The 27,453-nt window shown below is 67.7% G+C and overlaps 1 protein-coding gene across 3 annotated transcripts; it reads left to right on the top strand.

Annotated features, from left to right (window-relative positions):
- Positions 1-536: 536 nt before the first annotated feature.
- On the top strand, positions 537-19,984 carry UNC93A (unc-93 homolog A). 3 transcript variants are annotated; one of them, XM_045842570.1, is made up of 9 exons: positions 537-734; positions 5,433-5,659; positions 8,308-8,489; positions 9,366-9,595; positions 11,009-11,134; positions 13,818-14,026; positions 14,571-14,706; positions 15,847-15,978; positions 18,289-19,984. In XM_045842570.1, the coding sequence occupies exons 2-9, from the start codon at positions 5,573-5,575 to the stop codon at positions 18,552-18,554; spliced, it is 1,368 nt and encodes a 455-aa protein (XP_045698526.1). In that variant the 5' UTR covers positions 537-734; positions 5,433-5,572; the 3' UTR covers positions 18,555-19,984. The 3 variants fall into 3 exon arrangements, with proteins under 3 accessions (XP_045698526.1, XP_045698525.1, XP_045698524.1); XM_045842569.1 differs by lacking the exon at positions 537-734 and adding an exon at positions 1,783-1,954; XM_045842568.1 differs by lacking the exon at positions 537-734 and adding an exon at positions 1,783-1,958.
- The last annotated feature ends 7,469 nt before the right edge of the window (positions 19,985-27,453 follow it).

Below are 27,453 nucleotides of genomic sequence, written 5' to 3'. Positions count from 1 at the left end.
CGTGGGACCATCCCTGCTGGCCGTGCACGGAAGGGACAGCGGCGGTGGGGGCCGAGGTGCACCGACCGGGAAGCCCCCCCCCACCGGGGGTCGCCGGCCCCGCGGCAGCACCCGCCCACCCTCGCTGGGCATTCCCTCCCGGCCGCAGCGGCCCACGCCGGGTGGTGCTCTCGGAGGGCCCCAGCCTGCCCCAGGCAGGCGAATGGGGCTCCAGGGGTGGCTGGCACCACTGGCCCCTCCTGCTCCTTCCTCTCCCGGGATCTCTGCTTCGGGACGGCCCGCGCTGAGGCGCTCGGGCTTGGGGCTGGGACAGGAGGGAATGCTGACACTTGAGTTTTCTCGCTCGGGACCAGGCCACCCGTCTCTCCCATGCCGATCCTGGCCACGCCCATCAGCACGCCTCTGCCTGCAGCCCCGGGGACAGCCCCGAGGGACATGGCTCATCTCCCATCCCACCACACAGGGAGGCTCCCCCACCACCAGCGCCGGCCCTGGGTGTCCTCAGCAGGACGCACCAGCCAGCAGACCTGTTCTGAACAGGCCTCGGCGGACGTGGAAGTCACTTGGCTGCCCGGGGCGTCACGCACCGAGGAGCCGGGGACGTCACCTGCAAAGGAGCCCAGAGGTCCCATGAGCAACCCCTCCCCTCCCCCGGAGCCACCTGCAGCCTGTGAGACCGGGACGCCTTGGAGGTCCCACTGACCCGGACAGGGGGGCCTGGCGTGCAGGAGAAGGTGGGTGGCTGTCTTCATCTTGGATAAACAGATCAACAGCAACCCGGACGTGTGATTCCAGAGCAGGGCCCCGCCCCTCGCTCCCCAGCCTGGCCGGACCCCTCGGAAAGGTGGCCGAGAGATGGGTGTGGGGAGGCAGGCGCGTCTGGGGGGCCAGCTCAGTGACAAGGCCAGGCCCAGTGGCCACGCCCGGGAGTGGGAGACCGGTCTCAGAGGGCCGGGAGCGTTTCTGGCCCGACGGGATGGGCAGGTGTGTGGGCGCCGCCCGGGGAGAGGAGGCAGTGGAGACGGCCACGGGGTTCACACCACAGGGTGGGGGCTGCTCCTCTGGAGCCCCCCATGTTTTCTGCGTGTCACAGTGGAGCCCCCAGGCCTGCTCGCCAGTGTCTTCTGTCTGTCCAGCTTGTCACAGACAGACAGCGCCGTGGGGGACTGGCTCTGGGATGGGACAGTGTGGGTGTGTGTGGGGTGTGGGGCTGGGGGGACAGTGAGGGGCCGGGGGGGACAGCGGAGGCCAGGTCCCACGCCCGAGGCCTGCACGCTGGTCCGAGCTCCTCTCGTGAACCTCGGGCGCGGGCGGGGCTCCGGGGGAGCCAGTTATGGAAATCAGACGCCTGAAAATAGGGTGCAGTTTCACCGCCATCTTGACAGTTCCTTATCATGAGATTTCTTTGCAAAGTGCATTTCCTTTAACATCTGTGTTCTCTTTAAAATCTGTGCGCTGTCCCAAAACTCGGAAACAGGCCACAGGCATCTGAGGGCAGAAGGGCAGGGGTCCCTCCGGGCCAACTCTCCCGCCCGGAGACGGGGCGCCGGAGTCTCCTGGCAGACGCATCCTGTGCTGGTGTGCACGCACACGCGTGTGCACATGTGTGCACGTCTACACCCTAGCATGCACACACGTGCACGCATCCTCCCTGCAGCGAGCTCAGGCTCTCCGTGCTCAGACACGGCCCCTCCAGCCCTTCCTCCAGTTGGCTCTCTGGGGCGCCCCGCCGGCCTTGCCCGGGGCGAGGCGGGGCCAGATAAGCTACTGCTGAGGACAGTAAGTCGCAAGCCGGGCAGGCCGCGGTGCCAGCGGCCCGCTGTGTCGCAATGATTTCCCAGGCTCCCGCCGTCTTGCGAAGGACGGCAGGAGGGACGGGGCCCCACGGTCCGACGGCCCCGGAGCCGAGAAGCCGAGTGACACGGTAGCGGCCGGAGCTGAGCGGGCCGCGGCTGTAGGTAACAGTGACGGGGGCGGGGCGGGCGGGCGGGCTGGGCGAGCGTCCGATGTTACGAGTGTGTGCGCGTGGTGGCCGCGGAGGCACGGGGTTATCTCTGGAGTCTGACCAACGTCACCTCACATCCCAGGGCCTTTGCCAGGCACCAAACAATAGATCGGAAGCTGCCTAGAAAGTTCCGGCACAAGCACCACTGCCGCCCCTCGTCCGGGCGGCGTGGAGCGGCTGCCCTCGGCTGATCTCCAGCTTCCTCAGCTGCCAGGGACCGCCCCGCCCCAGGGGTCGGAGCTGCAGGGTCGGAGCTGCAGGCTGGGGCTTCCAGGCTCTGCCGAGAGAGCCCGCCGGGCCGGCGCCCCTGCAGCGGGGCGACCGCTGGGCTGGCCGGTGCTCCTCCGGGCCCTTGGGGGGACTCGGGGCTGTGACCGCAGGGAGCCGCCCTCCCCGCCCCGCCCTTTGGACTGAGCACCTGCTTCATCGTGGGGACAGCGGCCCCCACCTGCGAGGGTCCGACCCTTAATCACTGTTTGCTCTGCGCCTCCTCCGTGGGGACCAGCCTCCAGGAGGTCGGGGCCCCGCCCAGACTGGCCCCCAGGGCAGGCGGCCCCCCCGCAGCTGCGGGCAACTAACTGTGGGATTCCGAGCCACTCGGGAGCCAGCAGAAGGCTCACGGGGAAGGGAGAGGGGGTTGGGTGCGGAGGACAAAGGCGAGGGGGTGTGTGCACGTATGTGTGCGCGTGTTTTACACACGCGTGCGCAAGTGTGCCCTAAACCGGGGTCTGCGCCATCCCTCTGAGTGCAGAGAAGGAAGATTTCCCCGCTCTGGCTCACCTCACGTTGCAGGTTGTGGGGTCACGTGGGTGACGTCAGCTGCCGCAGGTCGGGGTCCCGAGGACACCCGTGGGTGATGGGGCCGCAGGGCCAGGCCACTCTTGTGCCCCCCAGGCCTGCGGAGCCCCCCTCGTCCCTCCAGCTGCGTGCTGTGGGGCAGCGGGGGGAGGACGGGCCCCAGGAAACCCCTGACTCCGAGGGCCTGCCTCGCCAGGTTCCCGGCCACGGCCGCCAGCTCCGCGAGGGGCCAGCGGGCTCCCCAGCCACCCCTCGGCCTCGGCAGCCGCTTCGGGGCGCTGGCCAGGAGGAAGCGCCCACTCGGGCCGGCGCTGTGCCGCGAGGTGCGGGCTCCGGAGGAAGCCCCAGCATGCCTCCTCCCGCAGCTCGGAGCCCCTCGCTGGGCAGGGTCCGCCCCGTCCCCCGTCTGCGTGCGAGCTCTCACCCTGACGTGCGTGGAAGCGTGTGCTTTCTTTCCAAAGGGACAACCATGGGTTACCCTTCCCTCGTGTCGGAGCCGTTTTCCCTTCCCACCGAAAAGGTGACTGATTTGAATCGCGATCCTGCATCGCCTGGTCCCGGGGCCTTGGTGTGGTAGCCAGACAGTGACGACACAGTGACACCTAGTGGCGGGGGGCGGGCCCCGCAGGGTCAATGCCTGGGGCCCCCTCAGCAGGGTTCTCCCCGCCGTGGGCCACCGTGTCTTCCTCTCCAACATCCGACAGGCGGCCCCGCGCATCCAGGCAGTTCCACGGAACCACCTTCCTTCCTCGGAGTGGTGCAGTACCGGTGTCAGCTTTAGGGCCTGGGGGGACGTACCTTTGAGTCGCTTTTACCTCCATCTGTTCGGCCACGGGAGGCGTGCCCCTGGTGACGAGGCCGAAGCCAGCGGAAAAGTCACACACGCACTGGGAGGTTCGTCCGGAGAACGTGCAGCCATGGTTAACCTGACGAGAACCGTTCGGGTGACACCGGCGTCACCCGGCAGCCCAGGGGCGTGGACTGGAGTGCGCAGGTGTGAACGGTGACGACCTCACCGTGCTGGTCAGTGGGGGCGGTGGGTGCTGCTGAGCGAGCGTGTGTGCACTGTGTGGGTGTCTCACTCAAAATGACAGTGAGTGGAGCAGTGAATCTGCACCAGATTTTGTGTTAGGCTTGAGGATTCCTGTGTGGAAACTATTCGGATGAGTCAGAAGGCTTTCAGGGACAATACAATGAGAGCAGCACAAACAAAAGTGCAGCACAAATCTTCAAAGACGGCCGAGACTCCGTAGAGAGTGACCCCCGTCCGGAAGGCCTGCAGCAGGCAGAGCCCCCGAGGGTGCGGAGCGCGTGCGGGCTGCAGTCAGCTGAGACGGGCGACTGTCAGGGCACGAGCTGGAGGCCGATCTGGGGATTCCGAAAACTACCACTTTCCCCAAAACTAAAGTCACCTTTGAGAGGGGAGAGATTTCAAACCATGGATGAGACTCAGGAAGATACCACGGGGCAGCCGATGGCGATCGGGAGAACCGTGTGGGGTCCCAAGGTGCCCTCTTGGAAGGGGACTGAGGCGTCGCCGTCCTGTGTGCAGTGTTTCTTGTCTCTTGGGTCTTCTTCAGTAAAAGTCTCCACTTCCCACAGCCCGTGGCGGGATTCTTTCTGGACAGGCCTTCATGTGCACACGAGTGTGTCTCTGCGTGTGGCCACAGCTCGGCCCTCCTGGGTTTCAGGACTCGGCACGGGTCCCAGAACGAATCCAGGGGGAGAGCCGGGGCGCCACTGTGTATATATGCATGAAAGAGTTCCACCCGGCCGTGAAACAGAACGGAACCTTGCCACCTGCACGAAAGAGGCAAGTGCTGGTGCCCTCATTTGTGCGTGGGACCTGGAGAGCGACGTGAACGGACACACAACCTCGGAGCAGAAGTGCAGAGACTGAGAAGGCACTGATGTCTGCCCGCAGGGCGGGGCTGGGAGGAGGAAACACACTTTCAAATAAACCAGAGAGAAACCCTCGCTGAACGGTGCGGTGGGGGGGGTGGGGGGGCGGAGCCGGGCGGGAGGGCCAGGGGCAGGGCCCAGGCCTGACCCGTAGCATCTCCAGGCCCCTCCGAGGGCGGCGCCCGTCTGGGAGTGTGGCCCGGTGCCCTGCTGCGGGCAACAGGGAGCGACGCGTGTGAGGCCCGTGTCCAGGCGTGGAGCGCCTCGGACCCGCGTGGGCGCCCAGTTATCCCGGCGGGTGCAGCCACGCCGTCTCTGAGCCGCCCACACTTCGGCCCCCGGCTCTGACAGTCAGGGTGACACTTTCAGGTGACCTGTGTGTCCTCGGGCCGAGGTTCGCGCTGCGCTGTCTGAGGCCGAAGTTCATTCCACCTTGCGCACCGTCCATGGTCTCTCCTGCGGTGGCCGGCACCGTGATCCGTGCGCGATGGTGCATGTGTGTGACGTTACATGAGGTGCAACCGTACTCTGGGGCGGGAAGCCGTCGCTGCAACAGAGGGGCCGTCTCCGGCGGAAGTTAGAGGAGAAAGTGCATGGACGCCCGGCTGAGCAGCCTGGGCCCTGGCCCCGCTGGAAGGGGGCGGCGGTGGACGGTGGGCGGCGCGGGCAGAGGGGTGGCCCTGGCGCTTCGCGGTGTCTGTCATTACCGAGTCGTTACCTCCCACAGCCTCGTGACCGGCCCTCCACCCCGCGTGGCGGAGTGCTGTGGCGGCAGCGGGGTGCAGACCGATCCCCACACCGACCGCGCCCGGTCAGGGAGCCCCGCATCCCCGTGTCTGCGGAGGGCCGGCACCGGCCGCCAGCGCGATGGACAGGAACCTGAGGAACGTGCTGGTGGTCTCCCTGGGGTTCCTGCTCCTCTTCACAGCCTACGGGGGGCTGCAGAGCCTGCAGGTACGTGCCGGTCCGCACGCCGTCCCGGCCTCCATGGGCCCCGCGGCTGCAGGCCAGGGGAAGGCGGGTTTTCCCATTGGGCAGCTCGGCCCGAACCCTGCAGAGCGGCAGTGGAGGTGGTGTGGACACCCGGTCCCCGGGGCAGGCCTCTGGCCCAGCCCGGCGGGCTTGCACAACGGGGGCGTGTGTCTGACCCTCGGACCGGGAGGCTGGGGCTGGCCGAGACATCCCCTGCCTGTGGCTGGGTTAAAGGAGTTTCCAGCAGAATCTCTGGGGACCCTGTGGCTTTGTGGTCGGGGGAGGAGCGGGAAGGGCTCAGACCGCACCAGACCGTGCAGATTTGGGGCTGCTTCACGCAGAACCGTACACGCAGACAGCCCGGGGTCTGCCTGCCCCTCTGTGGCCCCGCCCTCCTCAGGTCCTCCCCCCTCCCCCCGCAAGGGCCGGGGGCGCGTGTGCCCGGGGTGGCTGTGCTGTCCCTGTCCAGGCAGCCGCGGCTCACGGCTCGTCTCTGAGACTCAGGCGTGCGGGAACCCGGGGAGGCCCCAGGGGCGTTCATTCTCCCAAGTTGTGCCCCGTGGCCTCGGGGCCGCCTCGCAAGGAAGCGTTTTTAGAGTTTCTGCTGACACACACGCGTGGGGTCTCACATGGCTGCCAGTGGGGGTCCCGGAGCAGCCCCCCACCCCCACTGCTGTGTGCCGGAGGGGAACCCGAGAGGCGCAGCGGGCCAGGACCGGCGGTGCAGGGCAGGGAGGGGCTGGGGTTCTCTGTCCTCACTGCTGGCCGGCCGCACACCCTCTGGACCTGGGGTGCGGCCTCGAGTTCCCATGGGTGCGTGTCCCCTGCAAACCCCCGCGGATCCTGTTTCCAGTTGGACTCAGAGAGGATGGGACTGCGGCCAATGGTGGGGCTGGAAACCGGCCCAGAGGGCGGCAGCCTGCTTTCCTGCCCGGCCAGCTCACGGCTTTTGTGACACAGCCCCCAGGATGCGGGGCCCTGCTGTGAAATGTCAGGGTGCCCGGCACACCCCTCCTCTTGTGTGGAGGGGCCCAGGCTGAAAGGAGTGGGTGCTGTCCGGACGACCTGGCGAGGCCGTGCAACCCCACGTGGAGCCCCCCACTGGGGGGACCCTGGGGGGGCAGCTCCCCTGGGTGCAGGCCTCCCCACGGGGTTGGACCCTGCAGGCGCTCCGCAGAACGGTGGCAAGTGACCTCTGCCCGTGGACGCCGGAGGAGGGAGGGACGAGGGGGGGAGAGCTGCTCAGGCCGTGACTGCGGCCCCGGCTCAGGGGGCAGCTCGCTCGGGACAGGGTGACAGTGGCCCGAGGACAGCCGGGCAGCCCCGAGGGCAGCGACACGCCCGCACCGGGTGCCCCAGCCGGCCGGACCCCAGGGGGCGAGGAGCGCCCTATCCTGGGCGTGGTCCCCTCCGCCTCGGGCGACAGGGGGTGGTGGAACGCCTGACTCGGGCCTGGAGCCGCCCCGCCAACCCGAGCACCCCTCCTCCCTCCGAGCTGGGACCGTGTCGCCCCTGCCCCCAACCGGACTGCAGAGACGCGTCCGACCCGGGTGACCCCGTCTACCAGGCCCAGCTTAAGCAAAATCACCTGGTGACGTGGACAGAAGTGGCTGCACCTGCCACCGAGGATGCTCCCGTCTGTCGGTCCCTCTGGCCAGCTTTATCCTCGGGCCCCAAAGTGGAGGCCGAGACGGCCGTCGTGAGCCTCGCGGGGTCCCAGGCCTGGCCACGAGCCCGCCCGGGGCCCGGTGAGCCTCCCCGCATTTCCCGCCGAGGCAGCCGCCACCACCGACTCCCGCCTGTCACTCGGATGTCCCCGGGGATGCCACTTCCCCTCTCCTTCCCTGTGCCCGGGGTGCCAGTCCCGCCGAGGGGTGTCACCCCCAGCTGCGCCCTCTCGCCTGGCTCTGCTTGAGCAGAACAGTGCGACCCAGCGCCCCGGCGCCCTGGGGTCGGGTCGGGCAGCTCTGCGGCCGCACCTGCCCGCAGCCCCGTGTCCTGAGCTCTGTCACCTCACGGAGGGACCTGGGCACAGATGTCCCTGCAGCTCCCCTGGGCGTCGGCCCCTCCCCCCTTTCCCAGGTCAGCTCCTCGTATGTCATCCCCCCCGCCCCCCGAGCTCCTGTGGTCCTCACTCCTTCTAGAAAAGTCTTCCCGATGCCACTGGGCTGACTGAGCGCCGTCCTGGGCCAGCTGCTGGTGCTGTGGACACCTGGCGGCCCTGTCACCACCTGGGAGCCACAGCCCTGCCCCCTGTCCCTGGGGTGTCCCTGCCCAGCTGCCTCCCCCCCCTTCCCCTTGCGCGTGGGAGGAGGACACAGGGTCTGGTTTGGGTCCCTGTTGGACCCCTGGCCACTCCTTACCGGGCGACACCACGAGGCTCTCAAGGGACAGATGACAGGAAAACGGAGAGCATGAGCGTGGTCCCACAGCGCGACATGGAGCTTCGCATGCGTCCCTCGTGCGGGGGCCTGGACACGCTGTCCACCCCGGCCGCCTCGGCCGCCCTTGCGTGCTGGCAGGGGTCTCGGGGAGCCGGGCCGCCCGCCTCCCCTCCCCGTGCGGGCCGGGCGCGCTGGGGGCCGGGCCGGGGCCGCGGGTGAGCCGCTGAGCGGGCCCTCCCCCCACAGAGCAGCCTGTACAGCGAGGAGGGCCTGGGCGTGGCGGTGCTCAGCACGCTCTACGGCGCCATGCTGCTGTCCTCCATGTTCCTGCCGCCCCTGCTCATCCGGACGCTGGGCTGCAAGTGGACCATCGTCGCCGCCATGAGCTGCTACGTGGCCTTCTCCCTGGGCAACTTCTACGCCAGCTGGTACTCCCCGCGCGGCGCGTGGCGCCCGGCGCCAGGTCCCGTCTCAGGCGCGGCGGCGGCACACGCTCGGCCCTCGCCCAGTGCCGCCCGCTGCTCCGCTGTGGAAGGAGCTCGGCGCCCGAGACCCCTGGGCCCCGCGCGGGGCCGCGGTGTGGCTCTGTGCCCTCTGCCGTGCCCCCTCCTCCCGCCGACGCCCGGGCTGACCTTGCCTCAGGCCTGGGTGGCCTCCCTCTCGGTGACCAGGGGCCTTTAGGGCCCCAGGGACGGCGGCCCCAGGGCGGGGTCAGGGAGACTGGGCCGAGGAACCGCTGGGCCCGCCCCCTTAGCGCAGACGGTGGGCGTGCCCACCTGAGCCCCGCCTGCTCCCTGGAGGAGAGGGACCTCGGGGACCCAGCCCTAAGCGCACCGGCCGCACGCCCCGCGCCCAGGCCCTCCTCTGAGGGACGCCCTCTCGACATCCAGGACGCACGGTGGCGATGGCCCCCAGTCCCCTTTTCCGGTTGCCGTGGGTTTCCACGCAGAAGCCTCCCTGAGGAGGGCGACACCGACCGGTTCCCCCACCCCCCACCCCCTGCCACCGCCACTGTGAGCAAAGCTGAGAGGGACGCCCAGGTCCTCCCCCCTCGCCTGTGACCCCGCACGTGCCCTTTACTGTCGGACACAGAGGCCACGGCTCTGCCTGTCACTCTTGCAATGACCCTGAACCAGGCGCGGCCCGCGGCTGGGCTCATCTCCCCGAGTCTGGTGGTGGTTGGGGGGGACGCACCCCTCCCTCCAGCCAGTCCTTGAACACAAGGAGGTTTCCGCGGTCGCCCCCCCAGGAGAGGGCAGGACGGAGGGGACAGCGGCCCCTTCCGTTTGCACCCCGCCCTGCAGGTACACCCTGGTGCCCACCTCGGTCCTGCTGGGCCTGGGCGCAGCGCCGCTGTGGTCCGCGCAGGGCACCTACCTCACGACCGTGGGGAACGCCTACGCGGAGAAGGCGGGACAGGTCGGCAGAGACGTGGTGAACCGGTATTTCGGCATCTTCTTCCTCGTGTTCCAGTCGTCCGGCGTGTGGGGCAACCTCATCTCCTCGCTGGTGTTCGGCCAGACGCCCACTCAAGGTACAAGGGACCGGGCGCGGGGAGGACCCCCCCCCACCCCTGAGAGGGCCCCGGGGGGCCCTGAGGACAAGCTGCTCAGCCTGCCTGAGCCTCAGCGCCACCTGGCTCCTGGCTGTCCCCCCGGGGCGGTGTGGGTGGGCCGGAGGGTCCCCGCTGCCTCGGACACTCCCCTCCCGGAGAGGCCGAGGCCACCGCCCGTGGAATTGACTCTGTGGGGTCAACGCTGTCCTCTCAGACTGTGGGAGGTCAGCTTCCAGGGACCCCCTTTCCCCCGAATGGACCCGCTGACCAGCGTTTTTTGTTTGGTTTGAGTTTTTCTTTTTTTAATGGGATTTTAGTATTGTCCAGAAGCTGGCTGTTGTCAAAGGGGCTGTGGACACGGTGCAGAATTTTTTATCCTTGCTCGAGGGTGTGCCTACTGATTTCAGGGAGAGGAGAAGGGGGGGGAGGAGAAGAGGGGGAGAGGGAAACATGGAAGTGAGAGAGAAACTGACCGGCCGTTTCTTGTACGTGCCCTGACCGGGGACCAGACTCGCAGCCCAGACATGCGACTTGGCCGGGAATCGAACCCGCAACCTTTTGGTTTACTGGACGATGCCCAACCCACTGAGCCACACCGGCCGGGGCCACTGACCAGTGTGGTTTCAAGGCCACACCCAAGACCGTTCCTTCCTGGACGGGTCTGAGCGTTGAGGATGGACGTTCAGAGGCACCTGGGCCGGCCCGGCTGCAAAGTGCGCCCTCTGGTGTCTGAGAGTGTAAACCAGGGCGGGGGGCGTGAGTCCCACCGTTCCTGCAGGACGGACACCTTTGACAGAGAGGGCGTCCAAACCCTCCGCCTGTCCCAGGGTGACGGCCTCTAGCTCCTCCTCCTGGCCCGCCCATCCGCCGGTCCGCCGAAGAAAGCCCCGCCTTCGGGAAACTCCCCCACCAAGGCCCCTCTTCCCTTTCTCCTCCTGCCACGTCGTGGGAGGTCACCTCCTGTTCTCCCCTCGGATAAGGCGGCCGACACCCGGAAAAGACGGGCAGTGGCCGGGCCATGGGGCCACGGGCCCGGCGTCCAGTCTGCGTGAGGACCCAGGCCCGCCCACGTGGACCCTCACAGGCGTTCTTTCTTCCTGATTAATTTACAGAGTTGAATTTTTTATTCACGTCAGGAGAGCGATTTAACGGGTGACAGGCATCTGACACCTGTGTCTGGACCGTGTTAACAGGGGGCGTGCGCCCCCGCGCCCCAGGGGACGCGTTCTGAGACCCCCAGTCCAGCCAGCCGCGTCCCGAGACCTTGGGCAAGCTGACGCCGGGCTCGGGGGTTGTGCACCCTCCTCTTCCCCGGGCCCTTCTGCTCCCCGTGTCCCCGGTCCCACGGAGTTGCCCGTGTCCTCACGCCGCCTGTCCCCCCGCCCCCCGCAGGCCCCGTCCCTGAGGAGCAGCTCGCGTCCTGCGGGGCCCGGGACTGCCTGATGGCCACGGCGCCCGGCAACAGCACCCAGCGTCCCACCCAGCAGCTCATCTACACCCTGCTGGGCATCTACACGGGTACGTGCTCGCAGCGCGGCACTGGCCGAGTCCTGCGGAGGGCGGAGCCTCGCTGGGCCCCCAGTCTGCCGGCCACCTCCCGGCCCCGTGTGTCCTCACAGACAGGGGACCAGGCACCGCCGACCGGCGGGCACAGCTTCCCGGGAGGGTGGGAGCCTCCAGCCCCCGCACGGGCCAGCCCCGTAGCCATTCCCCACAGGGGGCTGTTTGAATGTTAGTTAACTAAGTTGCAAAGACCGTCTCTGAGTCAGGACAGCCACCTCCCAGTGCTCAGTGGCCTCTCTGAGCTACGGCCACCACGGCGGACAGCTCGTGGTGGACCAGGCGTCGGAGGAGGGGCCGCCTGCATCCCAGCCACGTCCGACGACCCAGACACGCAGAGTCCCCACGCAGGGTCGTCTCCTTCTGCGGCCGTCCTCGAGGGACTCCTGCCGAGAGGCCGGTGCAGGGCACCCTTCTCTCCTGCCCCTCACCCTCGCCAGTGCGGGCTCAGGGCTGCCCACGGGGCAGCCGGGTGCACGGACACTAAGCCCCACGGAAAAGATGGGGCCCCGGAGGGGCTGATTGGCAGAAGGAGCCTGGTCCTCGGGGGCCTGTCTCAGCGGAAAACGTCCGTGCTGATGGTCTTCTAAGGGACTCCGCTCCTGCTGGGGGGCGCCTCGGAAGGTTGTTGTTTTTTCTCTGGCTGGCATCTTGGAGGGAATTTAAGTCTATCTTTGGGTCACTCTCAATGAGTGTGAAGTTCACGAAGGTCATGGAAGGCTCCTGACGAGCAAGGGCCTGGTGTGTGTGGATCGGTGGGACCACACCCAGACTTCCCGGGGTGGGGGCGGGGTCTCGGGGGCTCCAAGGAGCCGCGGGCGGCTGCCGCGACTTGGCAGCTCCCTTCGGAGGTCACTGCTGCGCCAGAGGCTCGGAGGGAGCCCTCGTGCAGCAGCCACTGGACGGGGAGGAGGCACAGTGAGCCCTGGCAGACGCCAGCCCCTCTCTGCTCTGGGCCCCGGGGAGACGGGCCCCCCCCGCTGTCAGCTGGGGGCTCAGCGAAGGGGGCAGGTGCACGTCCACCCGGCCGGACTCTGATGGAAGGGCTCTGCACAGTTCCCCAGTGACGCGCAGCTGCAGCTCCGCGCGGGGCCCAGCTCTGGGGCTGCGTGGGCCAGGGGGCGGTCCCCTCCCCCCCCCCCGGGGTGTGAGTGGAGGAGGGGAGCCGGGAGGGCGCGGGAGGCAGAGGCTGAAGCAGGGGCCGTGGTAGGAGGGCGCGTGCGGGGGTGCAGGGCCTCAGGTTTCCGCCGCGCCTTGGCCGGGCGGTCTCCCCGGAGCAGGCGCCAGGCAAGGCGGGCACGGAGGACCACGATGTGTCTGTCCTAGCAAGGCTTCGTGTGCAGAAGCGGGGGGGGGGGGGGGGCAGGTCCGGTCCCGAGACTGCGGTTTGCTGGCCGTGTGCGTCCCCGAAGAGCAGCTCAGGCCCTGGGCACGGGCACAGCCTGCGTCTCCAGTCCCCTTTGCGCCCCCTGGCAGCAGCCAGGCCTGCCCCAGTTCCGAGAAGCCGGCACCCTGGGGAGCTGGAGTCCAAAGGTCGCCCGAAACGGAGACAGTGTCTCCGGTTACTGGGCTCCTGGCTTCCTTGCAGGAAGAGCCTCGTCAGTCTCTCTCCTCGAAGCAAAGCCACACTGCCACAAAGACAAGACAAGGAGAAGAGGAGGAAAGTGGATGACAGGCAGAGCCCACCGTCTCCCTGGAGCGATTTCCAGGGCTGCAGGCTCTGTCCACCCCCCCACCCCCCCGCCCCAGCTCCTCTGAAACGCAGGACGCTGCTTGGGCAACCTCAGCCCTTTCCCAACCCTGCCCCAAGGGCCGGGTCTGTGTCATAGGGCGCCTGCCCACCCACACCCCAGTGCGGACGTGGCTCTGAGAGCCGCCGCCTCTCGTGGGCCCTGCTCGGGGCTGGCCAGTGCAGGGCGGCAGCCTCCTGCTGGGCGCTCGGGCCCCACAGCCGGGGGGGGGGGGGGGGGACGGTGGGGAGGGAGCAGCTGTGGTCACGGAGTGGACCGCGGACACACCTTTCCCCACTCGACCGTGCATACCAGCAGCGAGGCTGGTCTGGGCGTGTGCTTCACGGGTGACACGCCCAGAGTGCCCGTGCCCACCCTGCACCCGGCTCCGCTCTCGGCCCTTCCTCCCGGGGACGCCCCCCACTTCGCGCGCCTGGAGCTTCCGCTCCGTCCCCAGACGCCCGCCGTCCCGGCGCAGGGGACCCACCGTGGTGGGCGTGCATGGTCCTCCAAATCGGGGTGGGACGAGCAGGAAGCAGAGGGCCGCTGCGGACGGACGGACGGACGGAGGGACAACCCCGGCATGGGGGCTGGCTGTTGGTCCGGGGCCAGGACTGGACTGCAGGGGGTGGGGGGAGAGCACAGAGGTGTTGGGGTCCCCCCCAGGCTTCGTGTTTCCCGCCTCGGGAGACCCCGCTGCCTACAGCGTCCTGTGGGGGCCCGAGGGTCTCAGGCCAGTCACACGGCGTGGACGACCGCCGTGTGCAGGGTGCGCGGGGGCGGTGCAGGCTGAGTCTCCGCCCGGGGTCTGAGGTCGGCCGTCGCCCCCGGAGACGGAGAAGGGGACAGTGGAGCCTGTGTTCCGTGGCTCCAGCCCCCAAACAGCAGCCGCCCCTGGGCTGTCCTTCCAGGGAGCGGAGTCCTGGCGGTCCTGCTGGTGGCGCTCCTGCTAGACCCGCTGGGAGAGCCTCAGCAGAGGAGCGAAGGCGGGACCCCCTCCACCTGTTCCACCTTGCTGTCGACCTTCAGACTCCTGAGAGACCGGCGCCTGCGCCTGCTGGTGCTGCTGCCCATGTACAGCGGGTTCGAGCAGGCCTTCCTGGCGGGCGACTACACGCGGGTAGGCGTGCGTGCGGGCGACCCCTGGGGGCGGGGCTCTGGGGGGGTGGGGCCCAGTGGGCGGCCGCACAAGGGAAGGCCATTAGATGTGGATTTAACTTTCTGAGCGATGCCCACCCCCACGGAGGATACCTCCCTTTTCAGAGCACCCGTGCGTGGAAGCACAGCCGTGTCCCACACAGCCCTGCCCCCGCTCCTCCGCCCCCACCGGCCCCGCCCCCTCGCCCCGACAGGCCCCGCCCCCTTGCCCCAGCGGGAGCGGCCGCCCGGTGTCAGAGCTCAGCAGGCGCCGGCAGTGCAGACGCCTGTCCACGCCCTCTGCCGGCTCCCACGTGCCGGTTTCCTTACGCACATCACCGCTGTCCTCTGCACGGGAGCTGGGCCGACAGAGGGTTCCGGCCGGTTCAGCAGGACCTCGGTCCCCCGCCCAGCCCATGCGGGCGTGACTGGGTCCCCGACCACACTCGCCCGCCGAGCTGTCCCCCAACCCCTGCCCGGCACCCGGCCTCCAGGAGGCTCTGACGCGGCTCTGCTCCCGTCCCCAGTCCTACGTCACCTGCGCCCTGGGCATCCACTTCGTGGGCTACGTGATGATCTGCTTCTCGGCCACCAACGCGCTGTGCTCCGAGCTGTACGGGAAGGTGTCCCAGTACACGGGCAGGATCCCTCTCTACGCATTCGGTAGGTGGGCACGCGGCCAGCCCCCAGCAGGGGGTGGTTCTCCAGCGCGCCCGGCACTGCCGGGCTGGCCCTGTGGGTGTGCAGGGGACGGGACCCTGCGCAGGGCTGCCCCACCGCGGCCGGCGTGCGGGGCCGGGGCGGCGGGGAGCACGGGGTTCCGTGTGGCACAGAAAGGAAGGCCCTGGCCGGTCCTCTGGCCGTGGGTGAGGCGGGGAGCTGGGGACAGTCCCTGAGGGGCGTGGCCTGCACTCCCCCGGTGCAGAAAGTTGGAGCTTTCAAAGCGGACCGACTCCACGCCAAACACACGTCACCTTCTCTCCCTCGGGAAGGGAGGGAAGGACCAGAGACACTGTGAGTAATGAGAGACCAGGCGGTAACAGAACGTTCCCTGGCCCCTCGGCCGAGGTCTGGGGGTCCCGGACATGGGAGCTGACCAGGGCCAAGCGGTCTGCATATTCCCATTGCGTCCTCACCTTCACCCTGTGGCGTGGGCCCTGCCCACCTGGACGGTGGGGAACCCGAGGAGGGAGAAGTGAGGTGTCTGTCTCAAGGCCACACGGCCTCGGGGACCCAGTGTGCCCCTGCACCTCCCGAGTAGCCAGCGGTTTCAGGAGTGGCCAGAGCCGCCGTGTGACTACCTTCTGGCGACGCGGCGCCCGCAGAAACCGGACCCGCCAGGACAGAGCCAGGAGCAGGCAGCCGGGGCGGTCCAGCCTGCCTCCCCACCGGCCCTCGCCCCGTTTGAAGGCCAGCTCCCACGGGGTGGGGGGACACCGCCCCCATCGGCCTGAGGAAGGAGTCCTCCCCCACTGGGCCTGAACCCTCGTAACTTGGGGGCTCCTCCGCCCGCGCACGACGATGTCCTCCTCTGTGGCTCGTGGCCCCGCTGTCCCCCGCCTTGACAGCGGTCTGCCAGGCTGCAGGCCAGCAGTCGCCGTCAGACTCTGCAAAGGGCGCGCACGCCGGCCGGCACAGCGCGAGTCAGGGGCTCCCTCCCGCAGAGCCCGGTCTGGGGGTGTCAGGGCAACGCTGCTCGCACCACGAAGCAACAATGAGCCTCCTTCAGCACGAGCACAGCGCAGCCCCGCCGGCCGCGGGCGCGGCCCTCACCCCTGCGGTTCTCTCCCTGGGCCCGCGCAGGTGCCGTCACCCAGCTGTCCTGCATCGTCGCCCTCCTGCTGTGGAGACCCAGCCCCGACCAGCTGGCCGTGTTCTTCGTGTTCTCTGGCCTGTGGGGCATGGCCGACGCCGTCTGGCAGACACAGAACAACGGTGAGTGACCTGCACCGAGACCGTCGCTGCCCAGGCCCCCTTCCTCCCCCGGGCGGCGGAGGGGACCGTGGGGGGTGAGGCGGGGACCCCGGAGAGACGAGATGCGGAGGTGGTCCGGGCGCAGTTGTGGTGTGGAGGCGGCCGGGTTTGGGAGGCTGTGCCCATCTGTGTGGGGCACCACACACTCTGGGGGTCAACAGACATTTATTCCTCACAGTTCTGGGTCCACAAGGCCAAGGTCAAGGCTCTGGTGGGCTCCCTGCCTGGTGAGAGCACGCTTCCCTGTTCAGGGCCAGCTGGCCTCTCGCCGAGGCTGGTCAGTGAGGGCGCTGGCTTGGCCTTGGCGGTCCTCCGCACGCCCTGGAGCGCAGAGAAGCCATGTGCGGCGGGCGGCCGTGAGCGCAGAGCTGGGATCTGGCCTGAGGTCCAGCTCCAGGCACGGCCTCGGCTGTCAGGTTGTCTCCACCGTCCACGGGGGTGGAGAGAGGCGGGCAGCTGCGGAGGGCTAGAGGGGCCATCCCGGGACGGCAGTCCTGGGTTGCTGGCTGCGGTCGGGGTGGTGGCTGGGAGCTCGGAGCCCTCGGCTGCTCCGGGAGGGGGAGGGCCATGAGACAGCAGGCTCGTTGTCAGCTCGAGGGACAGGAGGCCACATGGGGGAGCGGGGTCAGAGGGCCTGGCCCTGGGAGGAGCATGAGTGGCCAGAGCCAGGAGCAGAGGGGCAGCCGGGGCCCAGGGGGTCCTGTGCATCTCGGAACCGGGAGGCTTGGGCAGCCCCCATGGGGGCTGGGTGTCGGGTCAGCACTACCCACGTGACTGGAGGGTCAGGGAGGCCCGCGGGTGGCCGGCCAGTCCTATTCCCCACAACGAGATGGGGTGGGCTGCAGCTGAGAGGGCCTGGGGCGGGGCCTGGGGGACAACACGGGAAAGGCAGCGATGGAGGGGCTGGATTTGGGTGGCGGCCGAACACAGGGGGGTGAAGGTGGCACTTTAGCCCGGAGACGGGCCCACCTCCGGCCGGCAACGCAGAGCCCGGTGAGATGCCCCAGGGCTGCCGGGAGCCGGCGGTGGCCAAGCGGGGAGCCTCCTCCCTGCAGACGTCCCGCAGGAAACACCTGGGACTAGTGGCAGCTCGGCCAGTGCCTCACCAGCCAGGTGTCAGGGGCGGGGACCTGGCTGCTGCCCCAGTGTGGGAAGAGCCGGGTGCGTGACCCCCCACGGGGCGAGGGTCTACAGGGCGGAGCCCTCCTCAGCACCTGTGTCCTGCCGGCTGGCCAGCTGCACTGGCTCCCTGAGACCCCCCAGCGTTGTGGGCGTCCATGGTTTGGTTTCACCCGTGCTTCCGCCGGCTCAGGGCCGCAGGGGGCTTGCCCAAGGTTCTGAACCAGGGGACGCCCGTGCTCACGTGCTCGGCTGGGCACCCTCACCTGGTGTGTCTGGGTCAAGGTCAGTGCCTGGGAGGAAGGACAGGACCGCCTCCCGGGCCAGGCCTGTGATGTTGCCGGACAGCAGCACCGCGGCACAGGGGAGAGAGAAACAGAAACTCCCTGCGGCTTCCGCGGGCCTCCGGCCGGTGCCCCAGGGGCGGGCGCGTCCCCGGCGTAGGCCTCCGCACCTTCCCGGACAGTGTCGGGAGAGAGTGCGCGCGCATGCCCGCGGGGCCTGCGGAGGGCTCCAGTGCAGACGCGCCCTCGCGTCCTTAAATGTTAGGTGTCGAGTCTGCACGGAGGACACGGGCTTGGTGGTGTCGCACCTGCTGGTGCCCTCCTCACTTCATGGCGTGACCGTCCCTCTACTCGTCCACTTAGCCGTTCAAGACGAGTTCTCGCTGACTCCGCGGTAGCCGTGGAACATCACTGAGGGCGAGAGTGGCCCCTGACCTTGGGGGGTGCCCGGGCCACGGGGGGACAGGCGGGGCAGCACCGTGCGTGGTGTGGGAGGCGTGGGGAGGCCCTGCGGCCACTGGGCGGTGGTGTCCGGGAGAACGGAGAAGTCACCCGCGGGCGGTCAGTGCGGAGGCCCGGCAGGGACGCTGCGCACGGAGTCGCCAGGGCGGACACGTCACGAGTCCCACGTTTCTTGTGCGTGGGGCGATTCTCACTGCCGGGGAGTGTCGCCACTCTCCACCCCGCCCTAGAGTCCACCGCATAACATTCTCCGTGTTTTTAAGAGAAAGGTCCTGGTCCTGCCCAGGAGGCCGGGCAGGGCGCAGGGTGGGGTCGGGGAGCAGCCCGGCCCCCAGCAGCAGGTGGGAGACGGCGGGCGGCGGGCGGCGGCGGCGGCGGCGCCGCGCTCACGGCCCCTCCCTTGCAGCCCTGTACGGAGTCCTCTTCGACAAGAACAAGGAGGCCGCCTTCGCCAACTACCGCCTCTGGGAGGCGCTGGGCTTCGTCGTCGCCTTCGGGTACAGCACCTTCCTGTGCGTCAGCGTCAAGCTCTACGTCCTCCTGGGCGTCCTGGGCGTGGCCATGCTGGCCTACGGGACCGTGGAGCTCATGGAGGCCCGGGGGCTGGCGGGGCCCCTCGCGGCGGAAGCCTCCGAGCCCGCGGAAGGAGGGGACACGCAGACCAAGATGTGAAGGCGGCCACGCCCCTCCGGGGCGGGGCGTCGGCGGGGGCGGGGCGGGGCGTCGAGGGGCGGGGCGCCTCCGAGGTGGTGGCCGACGCTTCGCCACCGCCACCGTCTGAGCGAGAGGAGGCCGTTGGAAAGGCATCATGTAGTTTTATTTTTTTATGTCGTTTTTCCAGTTGTATCCAATGTGCAGCCCACCTCCTCACCCGCAGAGGTGAGGAGTATCCGTGAAAAAAATCCGTTAATTTCAGGTGCAGAAGAAAAAAGTGTAGCGTCTGCTCAGCCCACTGGGACTTGCTTAGAGGCACAGAACCAGCAGCCCAGACTCGGTGTCGTGGTCGCTGTTGTCTCCGGGCCCGGAGCCCGGAGCCCGGGACTTGTTGTCCCAAGTGGCGCGGCCCGACTCCACGGGTTCACCAGCTGACGTCCGCGCTCGTGGGCGGGCTGCCTCGGGTCGCGGGCGCGCCGCAGCCAGGCGCCAGTGCGCGGGTTTGGATCTTGCAGAGCGGGGGCCTCTAAAGAAACGCGGTGCTGTCGCGAACCTGCCGCCTGGCCACGCGCTTTGATTCTGAACGCTCACGTGGGTGACACAGCGAAGGCCGTCATCACACAGGCGACTCTGGCGTGTCCTAGGTCATGGGGGGTCTTCCAAGCGGCCCCCGCCCACCTCGCAGCCCGCGCGTGTGCTCACCTCGGTCTGGACCTCCCTGTGGTCCCCAGGCTGGGAGAAGCAGGTCACGCCGCCGGCGCCTCCTTTCTGAGTGCTTCTTCCTCTCCGCACTGCCCTGCGCCCCCCCCACCCCCCGCACGCACCCTCCCACCCACTGGTGCTCCCCGTGGGTTTCTCCTGTCGGCTGTGAGCCGTGAGGCCGCCTCCTCCCACGCCGCATTCACCTGTGCCCTCCTCCGCACTGCCTCTCCCCTGTCCGTGGGGTAGCCCCGCCTCCCCCCAGCTGTCCTCCGCCCTCCTCCCGCTGCAGGCAAGGCCCTGTCAGGCCCACTCCTGTCCACACCCCTCAGGGGCTCCCGTTTGCACGAGTCCAGCGCAGGGCACCAGGGCCGCCGGACGCCTCCCAAGGGCCGGCTGCCCTCCAGACCTTCGCTCCCGCTTGCTCTCCGCGAATCGCCCTGCCTGTCCACGCCAGACCAGCCGGCTTCAGGAGTCCTCACCGCCTACCCAGCAAGTGCTTTGTGATGCTGGTTTTTGCACAAATGTCTCCCCCTGCTGGGCCTTAAGCTTTAGCGTCTGGCATGTAATACTCATAGGTGCTTAGGGGATGTTTGTTGAGTAAAGAAAATGCATCAATGACATAAAGAATCATTAACCCGCCCTGGCTGGCGTAGCTCACTGGATTGAGCGCGGGCTGCGAATCAAAGTGTCGCAGGTTCGATTCCCAGTCAGGGTACATGCCTGGGTTGCAGATCATGGCCCCCAGCAACCGCACATTGATGTTTCTCTCTCTCTCTCTCTCTCCCTCCCTCTCTAAAAATAAATAAATACAATCTTTAAAAAAAAAGACTCATTAACCCTCGAGGTCACTGGTGTCTCTGTGAACATCCAGCCACACTCGGGACCCTCCGTGCACCCGCCCCTCAGCCGTGGCCGAGCCCCGCTCTCTGCGGACACTGTGCTGAGCTAACACAGACACAGTTCTTCCGTCCTGCGGCCAGTTCCCGGGCAGGTGAGGGGACGGGTGTGGATCAAACAAACGTGAAGTTGCTCCTGCTGCAAGGTGACGTGTCCACGGCCCCTTGGGTGTCACTTTCCCGCCTGCTAGGACTTGCCCGCAGCCCCCACCGCAGTGACTGGCGGCCCTCCTGCTCCTTCTCTCTCCCTGACCGGCCGGGGGCCCGCCCACCAGTCTCCCCAGTCGGTGCCTGGAGCTGCATCCCCACCTGCCTCTCACCTGACCCCCCCGGCGACTCCCTGTCCTCTCCTCCGCCCAGGGCTGACCACACCCACACTGTCCTGCAGCTCATACTCCTCCCAGGGCCCCCTCCCATCTAAAGACCATGGTCTGAAGTCCTGGCCATGACCTTCCAGGCTTCCTCTCCGCCAGGCTGCCCTGCGCACGGCTCCTCTCAAACGCCGGGCGCTCTCCCCGCGGGGTCCTCAGCGGCCACTGAGGACACAGGTGGCCGCGAGGAGGGAACTGTGTGCCAAGGGCCCAGCAGGAAGAGCCCCAGGAGCGACGAGGAGCGAGGCAGTGTGCGCACGGCCTTGGGCAGCCCTCCAGAGGGACGTGTCCCAGCCAGAGGGTCCCCACAGCAGAGCCCAGGGACGGGCAGCCACGCAGTGCTGGGATGGTGTCATTTCATCTGCCGCTTTGGAAGCCTGGCGGCGGGTGCCCCCGGTGGCTGTCGACCTAGGGGGTGGCCTGCTGCACGGGGCAGCTGGGCGTGGGGCATCCCACTGAGCCGGTGGATGGGCTGGCCCTGCACCGCCGCCAGGAGCGCTCAGGAGCCCCAAAGCCCAGGCGCTGGTGCTAAGTACCACACCCACAGGGCTCTCTCTGGTGACCCCCGAGAAACCGGGAGGCCAGGCGAGCATGGACACGGAGGCCCGGCGTGGACTTCAGGCCCAGTGACCAGGCTTCTTCTCCCCATGATGAGGGGCAGAGCCCACTGCGATGGGGGAGGGGGGGCCGTGCACACAGCTGCTCCTCCGTGTGTCTGCAGCGCAGCGGCTTCCTTGCTGGAGGCCAAGTGCGACCGGCGTCCCCACCGGATGGCCCAGCCCGTCCTCTTGCTCGGCTGCTGGCGGCGCGCACGGGAAAACGTGCCAGACGCCGCCACGCCGGGAGCCGGGGCCTGCTCAAGTGGCCGGCAGGGCGAGCCCAGCACGGCCCAGGCATGGGCCGTCTGGCCGTCAGGCTGTCTGGAGAGCAGGTGGCCGGGGCCTCGGACGCTGCTGGCTGAGCCGCGCCGTCCCGTCCGCTGGAGGACCACCTGCATCGTCGTGGGGGCCTTTTCCTCTCTCTTTGTCCTTTGAACTTGCAGATGGCGGGGGGGAACCTGTGGCCATGCCCGAGGGCCTGGCATGGGGCCAAGGGTCCGGACCCGCACGGGCTCCTCGGTGCCTAGGGGGCGGGTGACAGACAAGCCCCCGTGTCCTCAGCCGGGCTGGCACGCCAGCCCCCCGCAGGTCAGCCGAAGGGCCGTTGTGTACCCGGTTCTCATATTCCCTTTGTGGAACGGGACTGTCCCTGGCTCCCAGGGAATTCTCAGATGGTGGGTCGTTGCCGATGCTGTCCGAGCATGGGGACCGTGCCCGGAGGCCGAGGCTGGCCTGCAGCGATCTGCGCATCGCCGAACTCCACTGCGGTGTCCCAAACCTCGGCCGGACCTGACCCAGCGGCGACCGGGAGTCTCGTGGCCCCACTCCAGGGCTCGGCGGCAAACGACGCACTGCCGCTACTTGCTCGGAGTCCATGATGAGGGCGAGACTGAACAGCGCGCCATGCATGAGCGTGGGCCGCAGCCTATCAGAACACTTCCTGAAGTGGAGGGGTCACCTGAAGGCAGTCTGTTAGAGACGGGAGCACAGGGAAAAGCGTCCAGACAAAGCAAGTGTGCCCGTAATCCAGGCCGAGGGCCAGCACGCACGGACTGTGACTTACCAAAATGAGTAAAATGAGCAATGCAAAGGCCCACAGGTTCCGTAATGCTTGATAACAGGGGGTTTACTAGTGTTTTAAAAGAGGTGAATCTAGCCCTGGCTGGCGTAGCTCAGTGGATTGAGCGCGGGGCTGGGAACCAAAGTGTCCCAGGTTCGATTCCCAGCCAGGGTACATGCCTGGGTTGCAGGCCATAACCCCCAGCAACCGCACATTGATGTTTCTCTCTCTCTCTATCTCCCTCCCTTCCCTCTCTAAAAATAAATAAAAATTTAAAAAAACATTATTTAAAAAAAATAAATAAAAGAGGTGAATCTTCCAGGCACTGAAATGTGAAGGAACTTTCACGTGGGTCCCAACTGCTTCCGGCCTCTCCATTGAGTCACTCCCTCCCAGCCCGCCGGCCCCAGCTTCCGGGGTCCCCGCTCCACGTTTCCGTGCGAAGTTCGTGGAACCCTGGCCCCATTGCAAGGGAGGTGCGCTGCGCTTCCTCTCAGCCACGCCGGGAGCCTGCCCACGCGGGCCCTGACGGCGTGGGCTTCTGCACGTGGACCAGACCGGACGTGTCCACTGCCCTGGGTCCCTCGCGCTCGTTTTCACGTCCGCTGGCCTCCGGACACCGGCCCAGTGTCCCCCCGGGCAGCAAGCCCGGTCGGGAGGAGCGCCGGCCAGATCAGCGCTCACGCACACGGGCTGCGGACAGCCCGCACCTGACGGCCGCCGGCTTCTCCCGGGGTCATCTCCACTGAGCTCCGCGCCCCCAACCGCCTACCAGCATCACCTCATGTCGCCCCTGTGACTCTGAAACTGCCATTCCTGACCTCTGACACGGCCCCCTCCCCCGGCAGACCCCTGGGCCCCGTCTGAGGGTCCTGCTGCGGCCAGTCCGGGGTGCAGCCCCCGAGTGGGCATCTCAAACGCTCCTCGGTGTGAGTGCGTGTGTCTGACTGAGCAGCACCAATTTTAGTCATGTGACCGCTCTGCTCTCGGGGCCCTGGGCTCGCTCACTTGGCTCGGGGCCTGTGAGGTACGAGATAAAAGGCTGGAAATTTTAAAAGGATTTTGGGGGTCAAATGTCACTCACTACCACCTATCGTTCACGCTGCACCTCAGGCCCCGAGACAGGGCAGGGCCCCTTCGCCCCGAGACAGCAGGAAACAACACAGAAATATCGTCGGTCCCACCGGCACTCGGACAGAGCAACCGCCCAGCGAACCGCTGGCCGCGGCGAGTCCCGGCACCTGCTCCGCCTGCAGCTCGGGGACCTCGGCCAAGACCGTGGGGGCGGCGGCGGTGGAGACCTGGGGACCCGCACCCTGGCCTCAGCCGCTCCCACCCCCGGAACAGCGAGCCTTCCCACTGCCCCAGACCCCCACCCGTCCACCCCACCGCCCCCCGTCCTCAGACATGTGCAGACACGCCGTCGTCCCAACATCACCCAATGACGGTGATGTCCCTCGCGCCCTGGGACCCATTTCTCACCCGTCCACCTGCTGGCCACACCTTCTCCCCTCCAACGTCACCCTCCACCGAGACCCACCAAGAACATCGTACCAGCTGCAGGAGCACGGCCCCGCCCAGAGCGAGGCAGCAGCCTGGCTGCGGGCCCCAGAGCGGGGGGGGCGGTGCATGGGTGGGTGGGTGGTCACTTGATTGTGGTTAGTTGGTTGGTTGGTTGGTTGGTGGTTGGTTGGTTGGTTTTTTGGTGGTTAGTTGGGGTTTGTTGGTTGGTTGGTGGTTGGTGGGTGGGTGGTGGTTGGTGGGTTGACGGTTGCCCGGCTGGCTGGCTGGCTGGACTTGCCTCACGCGGCCCCAGCCGGGCACTGGAGCGGCCGACAGCCCAGAGACACACGGGGGCGAAGGCAGAGAAGCCAGCCTGCTCTCCAACCTACGAGTCAGAATGATACTCAACAAGAAGCTAAGGTAAAATACATGAAATGACTATAACACACAAGAATGTGGTAGGACATATTTCATTTTATTCCTTTTAAAAATAGAAAACGTGGTTTCCTTCCCTCCATCAGTAAGACGTCTGTTTATAAAGCAGAGGCGTGTGTGTCTATCTGGGGAAGCAGGTGAGAAGCCCGGGGCCACGGGAAGGCTGGGGGGACCGGGAGAAGCTGAGCGCCGACCAGAGGATGGGTGGCCCGCCGGGTGACAGGGGGACGGTGCTGCACGTGCGAGAGGCCCCCGTGGCCCCCGGTGCGGAGCCTGCAGCCTTGCTGGGTGTCCCGGGGCCCTTCCCTCGTCCCCTCTGCTCCCTGACCGGTGGTGGCCCCACCGCTTCCCCACACCAGGAGAGCCGAAGGCAGGTCTCACATCCTGCACGACTCCCAGACGAGCGGGGTGGCCCGGACATTCTGTGTGGTTCTCCGTCCGTCACTCGGGGCAGCGAGTCTTCTACTCGTTTTTTGTTTCCGTTCTGACAAACCGTAACTGGTCGGTCCCACGGGCCCCTCCTGGGGGTCCTACCGGGAGTGGTGGGCGGCCCGCTTCTGGTCCAGCACGAGGCTGCTGGTGTCGCGTCTGACCCTCACCCTCCCGGAGGTGAGCCTGGTTTCCTGGAGGCCGCCGCCGTACACGGTCTTGACGGTGCCGTCCGGGTACTCCCGCCGCTTGAACTGGGCCGTGTGAATGTCCCTCTGCCCATTGCTGAGCACGATGGTCCTGTCGCCGTTCCTGGGGAGGGGGAGGCCGTGTCAGCTGGCCTCGTGGGAGCCAGGGCTGCGGGCGTGGGTGATGTGGCCCGGGACTGGGTCCCCCGTTCAGGTCTCGGTGGACGAGGGGCGAGCATGCACAAAGGCCGGGGCAGTGCCAGCCCACAGGGGGCCCAGGGGACTGAAAGGCAGAGCTCCGCGGGTTGGAGATAAGGCCTGGGGACAACGCCCGGAGGGGGGACTGGGCAGGCCGGACAGGCTGGCCATGCGGCACCCGGCGCCCTGTGCTGCGGGTCTCATCTCGGAGGAGACCCCGGGAGGGTGCAGCATTCACAGGGGCAGTGACCTGGACACAACCTACCACCACCCAAGAGGAGCGACCCCAGAGGTCAGGAGGCGAACCTGACTGCTGGGAGGGGAACGGTGGGGCCCGCTGCCGTCACCCAGGGGGCAGCGAGGAGGGCTCGCGGTGGCAGAACTGGGGGGGAGGGGCAGGGTGTGTGCCCCACACGCTCAGGGGCCGGTGGCTGTCGGGGGCAAAGGAGCAGCGAGAGTCTCGACTCCCCAACCGGCACGGCGTCTGCGCCGGGGTCTCGTCCCTGCGCATCCTGGCGCGGGCACAGGTGCACCCGTGAGCACCTTCCTGGGGAGTCGGACATGGTTTACGCCTGTTCTGCTCTGGGCTCTGGCTTCTAGAGGGCTGGGGCTGAGGTGGGCGCACGCTCGGGGTCGCGACCAAGGTCGCTGAGGGAGACACTCAAAATCGGGGTTCGAGTCCACTCGAAGCAGCTCAGACAAGGCCCTGACACCCAGCTGCAGGGTCAAGGGCACAGGGTCAAGGGCACGGTTCTCTGTCCTTACATCCAGACGAACATGGGAGCCTTCAGGAAAACTAACTGAAAGACGTCCCGGACTTTTACACGAACCGAAACTGGGGGCGCGTCCGAGGGCCGCCACCCCTCACACCGACCTCTCCACGCGCACGCACGTCCCGTCGGGAAACACCGTCTCTTCCCGCCCGCCGCTCAGACGCTGCACGGTCCCGTCCGGGAACAGGGTCTCCTTGGAGCCGTCGGGGTGGAGTTTTTCTGCAGAACACAGGTTCGCATCGGGGCGCGGCCGGCACCGACGGGACATCTGCGTCCCGTCCCCACCCACACTGCACCCAGTCACAGGCGCTGTGTTCTCGCGACGAGAACTTGTGAAGATCCGCTCTCTTCGCGACTTTCAGACATGCAGGAAACGCTGTAACTCCAGCCGACACACTGCATTACACTCCCCAGGACTGACTTAGTTTTAACCGGAAGTGCTGACCTTTGGCCTCCTTTGCCCTTTTAAAAAAACGTGTGTTATAGCCGCCCCCCTTGTCCCCAGGGGACACGTTCCAGGCCCCCAGAGGGCGCCTGGGAGTGCAGACAGCCCCCGGCCCTGAGGGCTGCGGTTCTCCCAGCCCGCACGCACACACACACACCCCTTTCCACGGAAAGAAAGCACTTCGTGGTCTGGCCACTGTGGCACAGCTGAGCCCCAGCCCCCCCAGAGGGCCGGGGCTCCCACACTCGGGGGGTGGCTTGCTGGCCACCCCAGGGACAGGACTAGGGCTTGGCTGGTTTCAGCGAAGCAGCAGGGACTCCGGGAGACACCCCACTCCGCACAGACAGCGGTGGCGGCTGCAGGAGACGGGGAGACACCGGGAGGCGGCCCACTGTGGTGATGGCTCTGAAACGTTTCCTCCAGAGGCAAAATCCGCGTCCAGAGTCCTGGTGGACAGTGGACGGTGGCGGCTCAATGAAGGTGAGGCCTCCCTGGCGGGCAGCTCCACCAGTCAGAGTGTCACCCGGTGCACCGAGAGGTTGTGGGTTTGGTGCCCGGTCGGGGTGCGCACAGGAGGCAACCGATGGAAGTCTCTCCCTCTCGCATGGAAGTTTCTCTCCCTCTCCCCCCTCCACTTCCTCGCTCTCCCAGATCGACAGACACGCAGCCTCTGGTGAGGATTTGAAACTAAAAGTCACTACCACTGAGCGCCCTGAGTGGGGGGACAAGTCCGCACCAGGGAGGGCGCTGCGAGCTCAGGGGGCCTCCGGGTCACTGACGGGGCACCGGCAGGGATGGGTCACGGTCACAGCGAGAGGGAAGGTGCCACCACCGCGCCTGGCAGCGAGCTCCCGGAGCCGGAGCCGGAGCCTCGGGCCTCGACCGGAACGCGCAGTAGTCTGGAGCGCATGCAGAACCGAGGCCTCTGAGAGCGCGGGGCTGCGGCTCAGCGGTGGGGGGCTGCTCATTCACCTGGGGTCTGGGCTCCCAGCGCACGCGCCCACGCACAGGAGCGCCCACGCACAGGAGCGAAGGCAGGAACCTGCCGCCTGGGGCCTGGTGACACTGCCTAGGCCTCGGGAGGCGGCAGCAGCGGGCCCAGAGCTGCCCGATGAGAGGCGGGCGAGGACGCGCGCGTCCCGGGCCGCACTAAGGAACTCACGCCCCGAGTTATGGGGCGACAGCGGCCACGCGGAACTTGCCTCACAGGCTCCAACCCCTACAGCCCACGTGCGGCGCCCGCACACGGTGGGCGGGTGACGCAGGTCCGCGCGATGCCACTGACCTGTGCGCTTGTCGGGGAACCGCAGGACTTGCA

The sequence above is a fragment of the Phyllostomus hastatus genome, unplaced genomic scaffold (genome assembly GCF_019186645.2).
Source record: "Phyllostomus hastatus isolate PE091 unplaced genomic scaffold, TTU_PhHast_1.1 phas_contig_40, whole genome shotgun sequence".
Taxonomy (NCBI): domain Eukaryota; kingdom Metazoa; phylum Chordata; class Mammalia; order Chiroptera; family Phyllostomidae; genus Phyllostomus; species Phyllostomus hastatus.
This window is presented reverse-complemented; position numbering and strand designations above follow the sequence as displayed.